Source organism: Brachyhypopomus gauderio, chromosome 17 (genome assembly GCF_052324685.1).
Source record: "Brachyhypopomus gauderio isolate BG-103 chromosome 17, BGAUD_0.2, whole genome shotgun sequence".
Taxonomy (NCBI): Eukaryota; Metazoa; Chordata; class Actinopteri; order Gymnotiformes; family Hypopomidae; genus Brachyhypopomus; species Brachyhypopomus gauderio.
The window spans coordinates 3488454-3504555 of NC_135227.1; the positions used below are offsets into that span (position 1 = coordinate 3488454).

Sequence of the window (16102 nt, forward strand, 5' to 3'; positions counted from 1 at the left end):
GTAGTAGTAGTGGTAGTAGTAGTAGTAATAGTAGTAGTAGTAGTAGTGGTAGTAGTAGTAGTAGTGGTAATAGTAGTGGTAGTGGTAGTAGTTGTAGTAGTGGTAGTAATAGTAGTAGTAGTAGTAATAGTAGTAGTAGTGGTAGTAGTAGGTCTCTAGGTAGGGCCAGGGTGGTCTCCTTCCTCAAACACTGTCTCTAGGTAGGGCCAGGGTGGTCTCCTTCCTCAAACACTGTCTCTAGGTAGGGTCAGGGTGGTCTCCTTCCTCAAACACTGTCTCTAGGTAGGGCCAGGGTGGTCTCCTTCCTCAAACACTGTCTCTAGGTAGGGCCAGGGTGGTCTCCTTCCTCAAACACTGTCTCTAGGTAGGGTCAGGGTGGTCTCCTTCCTCAAACACTGTCTCTAGGTAGGGTCAGGGTGGTCTCCTTCCTCAAACACTGTCTCTAGGTAGGGCCAGGGTGGTCTCCTTCCTCAAACACTGTCTCTAGGTAGGGTCAGGGTGGATTAAAACGCCAACAAGCTTATTATGCAGCACTTATGCTGCTCTTCTTCTGTCACCAAACACGGTACCATCTCTTTTAACAGGGTTGCCAACTCTCACGCATTGAGTGTGAGACACACGCATTTGACCGTCTTCACACGCTCTCACGCCACACATCCGATTTCTCACGCTGAAAAAAAATCTAGTTTATTTACCTCTGATCTACATCTATAATTCAATGAGTTACTAGTTCGTCAAACACTGGCGATCGATGGATCGCGAAATAGTACTTAATTTGTGTCCATTTTACACCCCCCCTCAACAATTTACACTCGCCCCCCTCCCCCGTCAACAATTTATAATATATAAAATTAAAATTAAAATAAACATTTTGCTATTTGTATTGCAATTTATTTACAAAGAAATATTCTAATGTGGCCAAGCCTGTCCAGGAAAGACATGTGGAGTGCTTCGTGTCTCACTGTGTCTACTGTTGCTTATTTCCATATTTAACACACAAGCAAGGGAGTAAGAGGAGCCTGTAACAAAGCAGAACAAATGCAGTTTGTAAGGGAAGGTGAACACAGCACATCTTAATGGCCACCAACACAGCTGCTTTCAGAAATGATATTCATTTTTGCTCAAAGTCTCACTTCAGTCTTCAGATGAGTTTTCAAATGGAGAACTACTGCATGTAATAGTTTATGTCAAATCCTCACCTCCTCCACCACTTGGGCTTTTTTCTGTTTTTCATTCCCTCACAGTTCTTTTCCTCCTCTCTGACCCTCTGTTCGGTTTTATTCTTTCGTCTACCACCACTTACATCAGTGACAGGTCTCTGATGGATATAAAGACAAATTCAAACACTGTTGCTAATGTGATTTTTCACAACACGGTACATTCCATCCAAACAGTGGATGGCGCTCTTTCTCCCAGCCCCTTCCCACATACCTGAACCGAAGCATCTCTGCTGAGAAGATTCACTGGACACTTCATCTCCTCATCAGTGATGATGCTCTGGGAGTTAAATGTTGTGCAAGAAGGATGAACTCCATTCCTGAACGTGTGTTCACCCATCAAAGTGCTAAGTGGTCTACTGCTCTTGCCGTTAACATTATCCTGAGCGCTAGCTGCTCTAGAAGCTCCTCTGGAGACAGGCTTCAGTGGAGGAGCTGTCATGGTAGGACCAGCAGCATACACCACACCCTTCTCAATGATCGGTGAATGTTCAGACACCATCGTCTTGATCGTGGCCATGTTCCTGGATGTCTGGGTCTCCAATACCTCTTCCTTCATGTTGTTAGCTTCCTGGATGTTCTGTTCGTCCTCCAGATCAATCAGAGTCTAAGAAACAGAAACAGAAATGTTAACATGACTGCTAAAATGATTCGTCACTAAGATTATGAAATGAGCAGAAGAGCCGTATCCCCAACCCACAAACGTACCAGTACATCATCTCCTCCATTCAGGATGACCTCCTGAGCATTCCCACTCTGGCTGGTGATTGGTGGGAGAGTAAGGAAGGATCCAGAGGAAGGAGGGGCTGCTGGTGTGAGTCTTGGGCTGTTTGGCCTGACACTAGGGGTAGCTGCTCTCACGATTAGTCTGGAGCTGCCTGCCCCTACCTGAGTGGAAGTCATACTGATTGTTGCCCTGGTGGTAGGTTGAGTTAACAAAGTGCAGGCAGAAACAGTGGTTTTGTTGATACAAGACCACTGTTCCTTCGTTCTTTCCACTGTGTCTTTCACTTCTGCCTGGGTCGCTTGTTTGCTCTCTTTCTCAGGCACAATGTCAGCAGTCTTCCCTCTCCTGAGCACATCACCCATGTCCTGAGCCTGCTCAGTTTTAACGGACACCATTTTTTCATCATTTTTGAGAGTGCCACAGACCTCAGGAATGCCCAAATCAGCAATGGGACAAAAAGCCAGTCTGGCCAGCATCAAACGTCTCCTGTCCCTGGCACTGTAGACCTCGGACTGGTTCCCCTGTTCAGCGTTCATCCTGTGTATCCTCTGAAGAACTTCTTTCTCTGTGGTCAGATCAGACCACAAGACTGCTCTCTCCACAGCTGGTGGTGCCTCTGTCCAAGAGGTCGGCTTGCTAGGTCCTCCCTTCGAGACCCAGCAGTACGCTGCCCTGCTCACTTTCTCCTTGTGAGGGGGGTCCTTGTGGACCATGGTAGAAGAGATGTCCATTTCTCCTTTTAGAGCAGATGGACGATTGGGCTCAGGACGTGCTTGCAAAGACCTTTTGCACCAACTCTCATCATCATCTAGCATCTGTCTGGCTGCAATTGCAATAACAATAATGTAAAGCATACCAAAGTTGCCACCTATTACTTCCATACAACACTAAAAACGACAAACCATTCCACGAGGACTCACCAGAATTCTTCTTCATGGCTTGCACGTAAAATGCGTTAACTATAAAACGTCCTTATTCTAATAATAATAATAATTTTAAAAAATGTTCGCTTGTTAAGGTAAAATATCGATTAAAAAAAGCAAATGGACTGAAAGTAAGTCCAAAACGTTTTAAATGCTGTTTTACTTTAAACGTTTAAAAAGAATACACTTCACAGTTATCAGTGATTTGGATTGTTTCTACTCTAGACTACCGTACAAAGATCCCACGAGCTCTGTGGAACTGTGGAACGCGTGACTTCATAATAACCAGTGACCATAATTACAAGGTACGTCATGCGCCGTGGCCTCAGGCTTAATCCCTGGAGGCAATTTTATGACTTCGGTATCAGCCACAACACTGGCTACTAATTTAACATGAACTAATTCCTTTATTACGATCCGTATGAATAGCATATGAATACAATAATCTGAAACAAACACTTACTGTGGTGCCTGATGTCTCACGTAGAGCTACTTTGTACTAAATCAATAATTATATTCATCAGAGTAAATGTTGTATGGTTCCCTCTATTTAGTAATCCATTTTAATTATCTATTTACCTATATTTACCCGTGTGTTTATTGTCCATTTATTTATTTAGTTATTTGGATCTCCCTATGGGTATTATGCTTCTTATCCTGTGTTTTACCCCTGGTTTTAACACTTCAAGCAATGATTTTATTTCTCTTACTCTATGTGGTATGAATAGTTAGGGCAGGAATGATCCCTCGTTTTTGTATGCACCGCCCCCTGAAACACAGGTATTGGGACGGAGAATGCACAATGATCCCTCTCACTTTCTTAAAATGATCCCTCGTAATGCAACAGCTCGGTGGCAGAAATGAATTTTCCGTCTCTTAAAAGACTATGAAAAATCACTTGGAGTGGATGGGCTGGTGCTAGAAATGTTAAACTTGTTGAAAATACATGTATGCACTGAAAAATTGTGTTGGAAACGTATGAACCCATCGTTGTGAAACAATAAAACACTGAAAACCAAAAAAGAAAAAAAAAACAGTTTACGCCCCTTTTCATGTAGTGTACCGGGATACTGCTTTTCTGGAGGCGGCTCCACGCTGGGGCAAGAAGTGACCTAACACCAGCGTGGGGCCGGTGTTGTGGCAAAAAAACAACTTTCCTATATATTTAAATTTTTCTACAGTAAACAGGTTTAGGCAGTAAAGACGCTAGTGTATTAGTGCTACTGTGAGCTCACTGGTTGATGAGCTGGTGCTGGAGATGCACCCAGATCATGTTAAGGTTTAAAACGATTAAAAACTTTAAATATTTGTTACTGAAACACCTGATATTGTTCTATGTTGAGAAAATTGCTCAAACTAACCCATATGATTCTAAAAAGTGGGTATTCTCTTCTGTATTAGAGATTCTCTGATATTATTTTGTATACGATCTGTAATGTTGTTCAATAAAACTGTTCGGTTGTTCATTAAGACTTTTGTTTTTCAGGAAATCTGCATATCTTGAGCAGCTATTTGTTAATGGAAAAGCCCATTGTATGACACTCCTACACTACCTAATATTAAATAATACGAAAGTCAAAGTCAGATTCAGAAATGCAATATGCTGTTCTTCCTTTAGACTTACATTTGCACATTAGCAGGAAAACTGCAAGTGCATCTTTACAGTTTTTTTCTCACCCATCTTTATAACCTCAAGTATTTTTGCAGTATATTTCATTAAACAGGCCATTAAATTTACAAAACGGCAAGCAACCTCCTCACCACCCCAACAGGTACACCATCAATAATATCAAGGTTCTTTTTTTTAAACTTTTTAAATAAATGACAAAATACAATGTGTATCAAACATTTAATAAAACCATGGCATTGACACAGAGACCCTGTTTGTCAACACATGCTTGCAAAAACAATTCCATGTCATCTTGATATTCAAATTAGAACATGAATGGTTCCTTGGTCTCTGGATCATCTCCCTTCAGAAGGTCAATGAGGGAATCTTTGCGGTCTTCCTCAGTCTGTGTCAAATATCTTTGTCTCATGTCCCCATAACTGTGTCCAAATCTGCTTGATTTTGCCAAAGCTTGAAAATAGAAAAGTCCTGATATTGGTTACACTTCTAACATTAAGACATTTTTTTCAAAGCGATCAAATCATACCTGTCAAGTTCAGAGTTTTCCATTAAAAGCAGGCACCACCATTTTCGCAGTGAGGGCAGGTCATTCTGTAAACATAGAGGACTCACTGGATGAGACGTAGACAGACATGACGCACTGACTGTAAGAGGCGCAGGATTAACTGCGGTCAATGGTGGTGAAGATGTAGGTACAGACTGAAGTGGAGATGTAAATGAAGGCTGCACTAGAGTAGGTGCAGAAGGAAGGGTTGGCAAGGGCAGAGGGTCAGACAGAGAAGAGATCCTTGCTGGAGAAGATAAAGGTGGAAACTGGTCCCTCTCTGGAGGAGATGCAGGCATGGGCAGAAGTGATTCCTCTCAAAGAGGAGCATGCATGGAGAGAAATGAGATACCTGCTGGTTGCTTCGCTAGAAGAGGTGTTTGCATATATGAAACTGAGGTCACTGAAGGTAGTGCGTTCAAAGACACCTGACACAAACACAAGTGTTTTTCCATATCAATCCGGCGTATTACTGTCTTCTGGCAGAAAGGACAGTGAAAATGACTGATACTCTGCATTTTAACAGATGTTTGTCTGTAAGATAAAAAAGAAACATTTTAAAGCAGGATGGGAATAAAATTTAACATCTCTGAAAACCAGAAGTAATTACAGTAAATGTGTTTTATGAAATATAATTCAGAAAATGGCTATGGAAAAAGGTCAGAGATTTTAGGGTTGTGATACATGAACATAAAATAATTTATCAAATTATTTATGAAATCTTAATCTTGAATAGTGTACATAAGCTAAGTGGCAGAAAGTGTTTTCAAATAGTATACAAATCCCTCCACCCTCCACGGTAGATTATCCAGTACACATTCCATTCAGTTATGGCATTATAAATAAAATGTATCTAAATACAGTGTCTATAGAAAATATTCACACCATATAGATATTTAGACACACTATACCCTGAAAATAAAAAATAAATAATGTCTTACTTTTCCAGCTGTATTTACATATTATAACCATATTCAATATTTTTGTTTAAATATTGACATTTGACATCTAACTTTCCACAACTCTATCACAGAACTCCTGAAAGCATCTTTCCAACCATGGTGCTACTAGTAGCGGAGTCAATTAGCCTGGTGTGTGATTTGGAATGTGATTGGTTGAACCTGAGAAAGTTTATAATGTTTACTCTAAGGGGCTGATTACTTATCTAAAAGGGGTATTTTACGAATTAAGTCATTTTTCAGATTATAATGTGTAAAACCATGTGGGAAGTTAGACATTTATTTACATTTTGGTATAAGGTGGTAAAAGGCAAGGATTTCAGCAGGATATGAATTCTTTCTATAAGCTCTGTATGCACATTTAAAAGAACATGCATGATGATTGAAAATAAAGATAAGCGTTGCGTACCTTTGTATTTTATCCCATTCTTGATATGGGCATCCACATGTCTGTTGATCTTCCCTCTAAACCCAAATTAGTTGACTTAGTACTAGAAAATTGCGTGTAGTAAATCAATGTAGTAAATTAAATAATACTTAATGCAGTCACAGGTTCTATGAGTTTTAGAGATTCCTCTAACAAATGTGTAGTCTCTATTACTATAATTATATCATAATTCTCATATATTGGCTGATTATAGTGGGAAGCAGAGCTGGCTTTAATAATCACGATGAAACGAACTGAATCCCCAACAGGATTTTGGCATCTAGACAGTCTGAAGTCTGAATATTAAAACAATTAGCTTTGAATTAGCCAACGCATTTAGTTGAATTTAGTTTACCCCTGTATGTGCAATTCTATATAAATAAAATAGGCCTACAATTGCTTTTTTCAACTTGATGATCATATAAAAATGTAAAAACAAAAGTTATTTAGTAATAAACCAATTTTTTCCAATGATTTTGACGGAGCTTCTTATGATCCACCTGTAGGGGGCGCAGTAGGAAAACTATTGACCGTAGTTTAGTGAGTTAGAGAAACGTTTGTATGCAGGAGTAGGTTAATGAAATAAGTTTCAAACCCACGTTTAACACGAATGCGTTTAGATGTACTCTATATAATCATAACTTATATTTTCATTACTTCAATTGAACACAAATAGTTTAATATTTTGTCTAAGTGATAATTTAATAAGAGGTTGACTGGTGTTTCTGGTTCGGTGAGAGGGCGTGTTCTTCTCTGACGTGGTTTCATTAGGGCTCGGACCGCTTGTTCACCACAAAAAAAGAAGAAAAGCCCATATCACTCATGTGCAAGAAGAAAGCGAGATAGACATTCACTATACTCGTGGATAAAACAACGTGGACGGACCTTTCCTTGGACGGGCCACCTATGCAGCGTGAACCCACATGTTGGTAGGTTCGGTACCCTCACAGAAGACAATGTTCAGCTTTTAAACATCTCTTCTGATTCTAGAAAGGAGCGAAGCCACGTTGTGTTCAGCGGGTCCAAAGTTTGTCTGAGAACGGTTCATATGGAGAGAACTTTGTAGATATTTCCCCTGTTACTCTGAAAGTGTCGAGCGGCTGAAATCCAGAATGCTGCAGGACAACTACACCTGTCGGACCAGGACGACGGTCGAACCGAACCAGAGTCCGTTCAGCAGCGCGATCATGTTCTCCACGGGGGTGCTCGGGAACCTCTTCGCTTTGTGTCTCCTGGAGGTCCGGCGCAGAAAAGAGAAGAACCGGCAGCGCCAGTCCCTGTTTCACGTGCTAGTGACCACGCTGGTTCTGATGGACCTAACGGGCACTTGTCTACTAAGCCCTTTCGTGCAGGCTGCCCACGCACGCAACACCACGCTGACGGGCATGGGCGAGAACGTGTGCAGTTACTTTGGGTTCACCATGACTTGGTTCACTTTGACCACCCAGTCGATCCTGCTTGCGATGGCCCTGGAGAGGTGCATCTCCATCGGGTACCCGTACCTGTACGGACGGCATGTCACCAAGCGCTGCGGATACATCACCATCCCGTCCATCTATTTACTCTGCACTGTTTTCTGTGCGATGCCCTTCGCAGGATTCGGGCATTACGTGCAATATTGTCCCGGGACGTGGTGCTTCATTGACATGAACCCAGCAGAACCGAAATATAGGATTTTTGCCAATATATATGCAACGGTGATGCTTTTCATACAGTTCTTCATAGTCGCATGCAACTGCTTTGTAGGTTATCACTTGGTTTTAATGTACAAGAGACGCAAAACAAATAGAGGATCCGTGATAACGCGATCCTCCAAGAAGGAGCGAAGACACTTTTCGTTGGCAGAAGAAGTGGAGTATCTGATCCTCTTGGTCATCATGACAGCAGTGTTTATGATTTGGTGGGCCGTTAACGGCGTTCGTTAATTTGATCATCTTATCGGGCGATATAAAAATTATCGCCGTTAATCTATTCTTAAAGTTGGGTTGGGAACTGGGTCAAAATGGGTAAGCAAACTATGATGACTTTCAACTTGATAGTTTAACCCGGCTGTATTCCTAACCAAATTGCACAAGTAGGGGCGAGAACGAGTTTTCAAACCTGTGAATTACAAATCGTACGTGTGTTTACATGGATGCAGCCACGAAGTCGCCAGGTTTGCTTCATGGAAAATTCATTTTTAGGAACGTAAAGTGTTACCGGAGCGGAGCTCGGAGCGGTCGTTTTCTGCATGGTCCTAGCGCTAGATTCGTCGCTATTGTTATTACAGGGCTTGAAAAGCCCTATATTGTTTTATGAGAATCAGAATCAGCTTTGTTGAGATTTTTGTGTATATTTAACTTGTCATAAATCAGTCATTTTAGGGTCAAACCACACAAAAATATATCAAAATCATCAGCAAGGGGTCCTCTCTCAAACAATCTCTTCGGTGAAGCGATAGGTTAAATGGGTCCCGAACTACGACCGTTTGTTCGGAGGGTGCAAATCACATAAAACAAGGCTTCTCCACTCAGAGTGGCAGAGACAGATTGGCAGTTATTTTTGAATGTCTCTCCCCCTACCCCACACACGCACGCGCACACACCTGCATCTCTCTCATACCCACTACACACAGTCAAACACATATACACCACACACACACACACACACATACACCACACACACACACATACATACATGCAGATGGGTCAGCTGGAGCAGAGGGGCAGATGGAGCAGAGGGGCAGATGGGGCAAATGGAGCAGAGGGGCAGATGGGGAAAATGGCGCAGATTGGAGCAGAGGGGCTGATGGAGCAGATGGGGCAGATGGAGCAGAGGGGTAGATGGAGCAGAGGGGCAGCTAGAGCAGAGGGGCAGATGGAGCAGAGGGGCAGATGGAACAGAGTGGCAGATGGAGCAGAGGGGCAGATGGAGCAGAGGGGTAGATGGAGCAGAGGGGCAGATGGAGCAGAGGGGAAGATGGAACAGAGTGGCAGATGGAGCAGAGGGGCAGATGGAGCAGAGGGGCAGCTAGAGCAGAGGGGCTGATGGGCCAGATGGAGCAGATGGAGCAGAGGGGCAGATGGAGCAGATAGGGCAGATGGAGCAGAGGGGCAGATGGGGCAGATGGAGAAGAGGGGCAGATGGAGCAGAGGGGTAGATGAGGGTGAGGGGCAAATGGGGCAGATAGAGCAGAGGGGCAGATGAGGGTGAGAGGCAAATGGGGCAGATAGAGCAGATGGGGCAAAGGGGGCAGATGGAGCAGAGGGGTAGATGGAGCAGAGGGGCAGATAGAGCAGAGGGGCAAATGGGGCAGATAGAGCAGATGGAGTAGATGGGGCAGATGGAGCATATACACCATATACACTACATGCACACACACACACACACACACACACACACACACACACACACAGAGAGAGACTTGCATCTCTTTTCAAGTACTATGTATTTCCTTCAGGAAATGCACATCTCTAGTTATTATTCTTCTCCAAATTTCTGCGATTAATGCGGCCCGAACCGCTTTATGGCGTCAAAATAGGACCTAATGTTTTGAGAATCAAAAAACAGAATCCATAACCAAGAAATTACGTTTTGTAATTGAGAAAACTGTCGTTAATATTGAGAGTTAAAAAAGCTGGTTTGTAAACACAATATTTATGTTTTCAATAGTCTATTTTGAGTTTAATATTCTTGAAGAATCCGTTTTCGTTTTGCCTTTTCTCGTTCGCGCTTCTCTCGGTCTCGCTCTTGCCTCCAGAAGTTTCTCGCTTTTGACTTTTGGACCTGTTTTTACGGGTGGGCGGGATTTACACAGTCATTGGCTGATGGAGTTAAGCCCCGCCCACCCATGCCATTCTACACACACACGATTACAATATACAACAGGGTAATCGTAACTCCAAACAATCTACTTCAGTCTATTTACTGTGGGTTACTAAAATAGATAATCGTTAAAAATAGCTGATATGAGAAAACAAACACACATCTTGCCTGTGTTTGCCGGTGTTGTGCCGAATTCCGACTCAAACTAAGAATTAGGAGAACAGTAACACACTTGATATACCGAAGTTCACCTCCGACTACGTGACCTCGCCATTTTACTTTGTTCCACATCGTTACAGACAACCGTGCATCTTATATATCTTAATGACAGTGAAATAAGTTATAATTACAGTACCTGAACCCACCCCGATTAACGGGAGTACTGTGATTATAACTTATTTCACTGAGCACTCTAGGTTTGTCCTAGCTACATAATAAGATATATTTAGGTAATAATTGTCTATTTTATATTTTATTAAAAATTAAATAAGTCAGGTTGTCATTAAGATATATAAGATGCACGGTTGTCTGTAACGACGTGGAACAAAGTAAAATGGCGAGGTCACGTAGTCGGAGGTGAACTTCAAGTGTGTTACTGCTCTCGTAATTCTTAGTTTGAGTCGGAATTCAGCACAACACCGGCAAACACAGGCAAGATGTGTGTTTATGTTTTCTCATATCAGCTATTTTTAACGATTATCTATTTTAGTAACCCACAGTAGATAGACTGAAGTAGATTGTTGTGGAGTTACGACTACCCTGTTGTATATTGTAATCGTGTGTGTAGAATGGCATGGGTGGGTGGGGCTTAACTCCATCAGCCAATGACTGTGTAAATCCCGCCCACCCGTAAAAACAGGTCCAAAAGTCAAAAGCGAGAAACTTCTGGAGGCGAGAGCGAGACCGAGAGAAGCGCGAACGAGAAAAGGCTCAACGAAAACGGATTCTTCAAGAATATTAAACTCAAAATAGACTATTGAAAACATAAATATTGTGTTTACAAACCAGCTTTTTAAACTCTTAATATTAATGACAGTTTTCTCAATTACAAAACGTAATTTCTTGGTTATGGATTCTGTTTTTTGATTCTCAAAACATTAGGTCCTATATTGACGCCATACCGCTTAACGTACAGACTCCGTTCGAACTGCGTTTCGAAGGTCTCGGCTCTGTGTGGTGTGCTATCCATTTTTGGAGTCGATTAGAGTTATAGATTTTAATAGAATTGAGTTTTTAAAAAAAGCCCTATTAAAATGAATGGTGGAATGTGTTATATACAAAACCACACCGAGTCGTACGGCTCGTCCACGCTTGTTTATTTACACACACTGCACTAGACAAAACGAGCTTCCCGCTAATCTGTGACCCTTAACCCAAGATGACGTAATGGCTTTTAAAGACATAACATTTTCCCCCCTCCCCAAAGGAACCCCCAAAACACATCCTACATAAACTGTACCATATAGACACCAGCGCCTGTATGAACTATAGTCAGGCGTTCAAAACTATGTCCACAGACATAACCGTATGAGAACATTAACTAAGGAAGGTTGACCTGAAACATGACAGATTAAATGATATTAATTATTTGTATTCAGTCATATAGTCCCTTAAGTAGCCTGGTTGGGCCCGTGTTTGGGTCCCTCGCCTGGTAGGATTGCCTGTGCTGGCCATATCAGTTTTTGTCTCCTGGTTGAATTCTGCGTCTGCTGCAGTAGGTGGCCGCACCCTGCGGAGGCGGCGTGCATGCCACCTCGTTCCGTCTGACAGGCGGAAAGTGGCCCGGACCTAACTGCTTTGTCACTTGGAGAGGCTCGGACCAGAAGGACATTAATTTATGGCCCCGTGTCGGCCTCCGAATCCTAACCCTGTCCAGGGTCGCAAAGGCTGGGGTTTTGGCCCTATTGGAATGGTCAAAGTGCTGTTTCATCTCACACTGCCGTGTAGAGACTCTGTCACGGAGCCGGCTAGTGGACTGTCGCTGTGCATTGTGTTTTGTTTTTGGTGCCAGGTTGAACGGGGCCCGAAGTCGATCCAAAGGCAAAGACAGCTCCCGTCCCAGCATGAGGTGTGCAGGTGAGCTCTCTGTAGTGGAGTGTTGAGTAGCTCGATAGTGCAGCAGAGTTCGCTGTAGTGCCACAGGGAACTGGAACCCTTCTGCCAGGTGAGCTCTAATGCCATTTTTGAGTGTCTGGTTCAGGCGCTCCACTCCCCCGTTTGCCTGTGGGTTATAGAGTGCGGTGCGAATGTGTCTTATCCCCCTCTCCTTGAGAAACGTGGAGAACTCTGCAGAAATGAATTGTGGCCCATTGTCAGTGGTTATCGTTGATGGCATGCCCCAGCGGGTGAACAGTGTCTCCAAAAATTCGATGACCACATGTGTGGTAATAGTACCTGTCGGGTGAACCTCTGGCCACTTTGAGTAGAGGTCATAAACTGTAATTAAGAAGCGCTGGTGATGTGGGACACCTTGAAGCTCGCCACAAATGTCCATTTGAACATGCTGCCATGGTCCAGCTGGCCACTGCAGTGGCTGGAGGGGTGGAACTGTTGGAGGGCCAGTCTTTCCGCTCGCCAGGCATGCTGTACAGTCTTTAACCATAGTCTCGACGTCCTCGTCGATGCCCGGCCACCAGACTACTTCCCGGCACCGCTGTTTGACCTTGACAATGCCCAGGTGGCCTTCGTGGGCCATAGCCAGTACCTGAGCCCGTAGGGCTGTCGGGATAATTGTGCGGTGGCCACGAGCCACACAGTGAGTATCCCAGCAGAAAAGCTCATCCTTGAAGCGGTGAAAAGGTGTCAGACTGTCTGGCAGGCCAGAAGGTAGAGGCCACCCAGAGTGAATGAAAGAACGGAGCTGTGTCAGGTCTGGGTCATGCTCCGAAGCCTGCTGGAGCTCCTGCAAGGACACCGTCTTCTCCAGGGGAGAGTGAAGGAGCTGGATAAGGTCGTGGTCAGTACAGTCATCCTGTGGGTCTGTGACTGAGAGATGCGAAGTGGAGAGGTGTGCGGAGCGTGACAGTAAGTCCGCCACCACATTTTCTCGCCCCGGTGTATACTGCAGGCTGAAGTTATATTGGTGGAGCCGTTCATACCAGCGGTGTATGCGCAGGGGTCTATGCCCGGATCCTGAAGTTGCCAGTAATGCCGTGAGTGCCTGGTGGTCCGTCCGTAGCGTAAATGAGCGGCCATACAGATACACATGCCACCGCTCACACGCCCAGACGCATGCCAGGGCCTCTCGTTCTTCCACTGAATACTTCTGCTCCGCCGGATTAAGGGCCCGTGAAGCAAAAGCAATGGGTCGCTCTGTGTTGTCCTGGAGCTGAGACAGCACAGCACCGACTGCAAAGTTCGAGGCATCACAGGTGAGGAATGTCGGACTGGATGGGTCAAAGTGAGCCAGAACAGGTGGCGCAATGAGTTGGGCCTTCAGCTGTGTGATGGCATCTGCACAGGCTGGGGTCCAGGCCCACAGGGCATCCTTCTTAAGGAGCTGACGGAGAGGGGCAGTGGTGGCTGAGTACTGTGGGAGGAACCGTAGGTAATATGCTGTCATGCCCAGGAAAGAGGCAAGGTGAGCAGGGCTGGACGGCATGGGCAACCGTTGGATGGCTTCCACATTCGAATGTATTGGACTAAGCCCACCTGCAGTCAGACGAAAACCCACAAACTCTACTTCAGATGCTGAAAAAATGCATTTCTCCCCATTCAGCGTCAAGTTATGGGAGGCCAGAGTGTCCAGCACTTGCGCGAGGCGTTGATCGTGGATGTTGGTCCATGTACCACAATGTCATCCAGGAAAACAACTACTCCAGGAATGCCGGAAAAAATAGTTGACATTATTTTCTGGAAACAGCTAGGGGCGGAGCAAAGACCAAACGGTACCCTCGTGTAGCGAAAAACACCTGCGTGTGTGACGAATGCAGTGAGGTTGCGACTATCTGTGTGCAGAGGAACCTGCAGGTAGCCCTGGCGGAGATCCAGCTTGGTGAATACTTTTGAGCCGTAAAACTGGCATGTCAGCTCTTCCGCCGTAGGCAATGGGTATTTGTCTGGGACCACAGCCTTGTTCACGGCTCTCAGGTCCACACACACACGCAAACCTCCCGATTTCTTTTTTGCGATCACCAGGTTTGAGATCCATGGGGAAGCATTGACTGGTTCGATCACGCCTGCTTATAACAACTTAATAAGCTCCCCTTTGACGTCCTCACGTAAAGCTAGGGGAATGCGGCGAAGAGGCTGTATGACTGGGTGCACGTCGGAGCGCAGGAGTGGTTGGTGTGTAAAGTCTGAAATACAGCCTAGGCCCGAAAACAGCTGGGGCCACCGCTGCTCCCATGGTGAGCTGACCTGAAGGATTGCTGCCCCACAGTTGTCCAGGAACCTAAAACCTAGGCTTGTGATTAGATCCATCCCCATAAGATTAGCACCATGCTGTGCCACCTGGAAAGTGAATGTTGGGACGCATTTGTTTCCGTGGCGCACTGCACAGCTCAAGGAGCCAAATAAGTTGATCAGTGTATTGCCATAGCCATGCAGCACTGCAGATGGCGTCCTCAGCGTTTTGTGGGGCACGAAGTGCTTAACAGTGGACCAGTTGAGAAGAGATACGGCGGCACCCGTGTCTACTAGCAATGGCACACAGACCCCATCTAGTTCCACTGTGCACGTCTTGAACGGTACCTGGGCAGAGCTGACAGAGTGTATGGGGGTAGGATCGGTAGTGCCAGTTTCGGCAGGCCGTGAGCCAGCCCGCGATGCACCCGTAGGCGGTACGGAGCGGCAGACTCTGGCAAAATGGTTGCTCTTCCCACAGCGCTGACACACTTGGCCTCTAGCAGGGCACACTGCGGCTTTACTAGCATGCGAAGAAGAGCCACAGTCACCACAAGTACGGCGCGATTGGCCACGCATGCGGTTCGTATAGTGTACACCCATGTCGATATCAGCGGATGCAGGGCTAGGTGGGCGCTCGGGTTCGTTTACATGCTGAGCGAATGCGAGCTGTGGAGTGGTGCTATGAGACAATTTGCTGGATAGCTCAGTAGCTGTTTCAATTTGCAGTGCAATTTCCAATGCTAAGTGTTAGGTCATCTGGGGACATTACTAACTTTTCCCGTATTTTAGAGTGCGTTGCATGTTCCGCGAGTTGATCTCTGATCATTTCCTCTTCCATGGTTCCGAATTTGCACAACGACGCTAAGCCGCGGAGATCGGCTACATAATGCTGAATGGACTCACCTGCATTCTGTCTGCGCTGCCGAAATACGATTCTGCGCAGGATTACCGTCTGTGGAGCTGCGAAATGTGCTTAGAGTAATGTTGTAGCGTCCTTATACTTCTCCGCTTGTCCCAGTGTTCTGAATATGCGCTGGCCTTCGGTGCCTAAACAGTGAATCAAAATGGCTTTACGGCGCGCGTCGCTAGCTCCGCCAAGTCCGAGAGCTGCGAGGTATGTTTCAAATGATTCCAGCCACCGAATCCATGGTACCGGGGGCTCGCCTGGTAGCGCGAGAAATGGGGCTGGTGGCGGAAGCGAAAGCTCCATCCTCGTCGCCAAATGTTATATACAAAACCACACCGAGTCGTACGGCTCGTCCACGCTTGTTTATTTACACACACTGCACTAGACAAAACGAGCTTCCCGCTAATCTGTGACCCTTAACCCAAGATGACGTAATGGCTTTTAAAGACATAACAGAATGTTCAGAAATTCAAATCACAACTGCCAGTTAGAGTGTGTGCTGGCAAAAAAAATGATCAAAACTCTCGTGGATAAACTGCTTTAAAATCCATACACATTCACCTAGAAGCTCCATTTAAATTTTAAATGTGAGAGAAACTTGTCCTTTCTGGCACGCC

The 16102-nt window shown here is 45.0% G+C and overlaps 1 protein-coding gene and 1 pseudogene across 3 annotated transcripts; one reads left to right on the top strand and one right to left on the bottom strand.

Moving 5' to 3' along the window:
• Window positions 1-830: 830 nt before the first annotated feature.
• On the bottom strand, window positions 831-9469 carry LOC143480567 (uncharacterized). 3 transcript variants are annotated; one of them, XM_076978328.1, is made up of 6 exons: window positions 5024-9469; window positions 2865-4947; window positions 1926-2767; window positions 1432-1824; window positions 1200-1318; window positions 831-1019 (listed from the first exon to the last, which is right to left on the bottom strand). In XM_076978328.1, the coding sequence occupies exons 2-6, from the start codon at window positions 2878-2880 to the stop codon at window positions 968-970; spliced, it is 1422 nt and encodes a 473-aa protein (XP_076834443.1). In that variant the 5' UTR covers window positions 2881-4947; window positions 5024-9469; the 3' UTR covers window positions 831-967. The 3 variants fall into 3 exon arrangements, with proteins under 3 accessions (XP_076834443.1, XP_076834442.1, XP_076834440.1); XM_076978327.1 differs by having other exon boundaries at window positions 833-1019; window positions 1926-4947; window positions 5024-5088; window positions 5394-9469; XM_076978325.1 differs by having other exon boundaries at window positions 833-1019; window positions 1926-4947.
• Window positions 7540-8352, top strand: LOC143481138 (prostaglandin E2 receptor EP2 subtype pseudogene; annotated as a pseudogene).
• Window positions 9470-16102: the final 6633 nt, after the last annotated feature.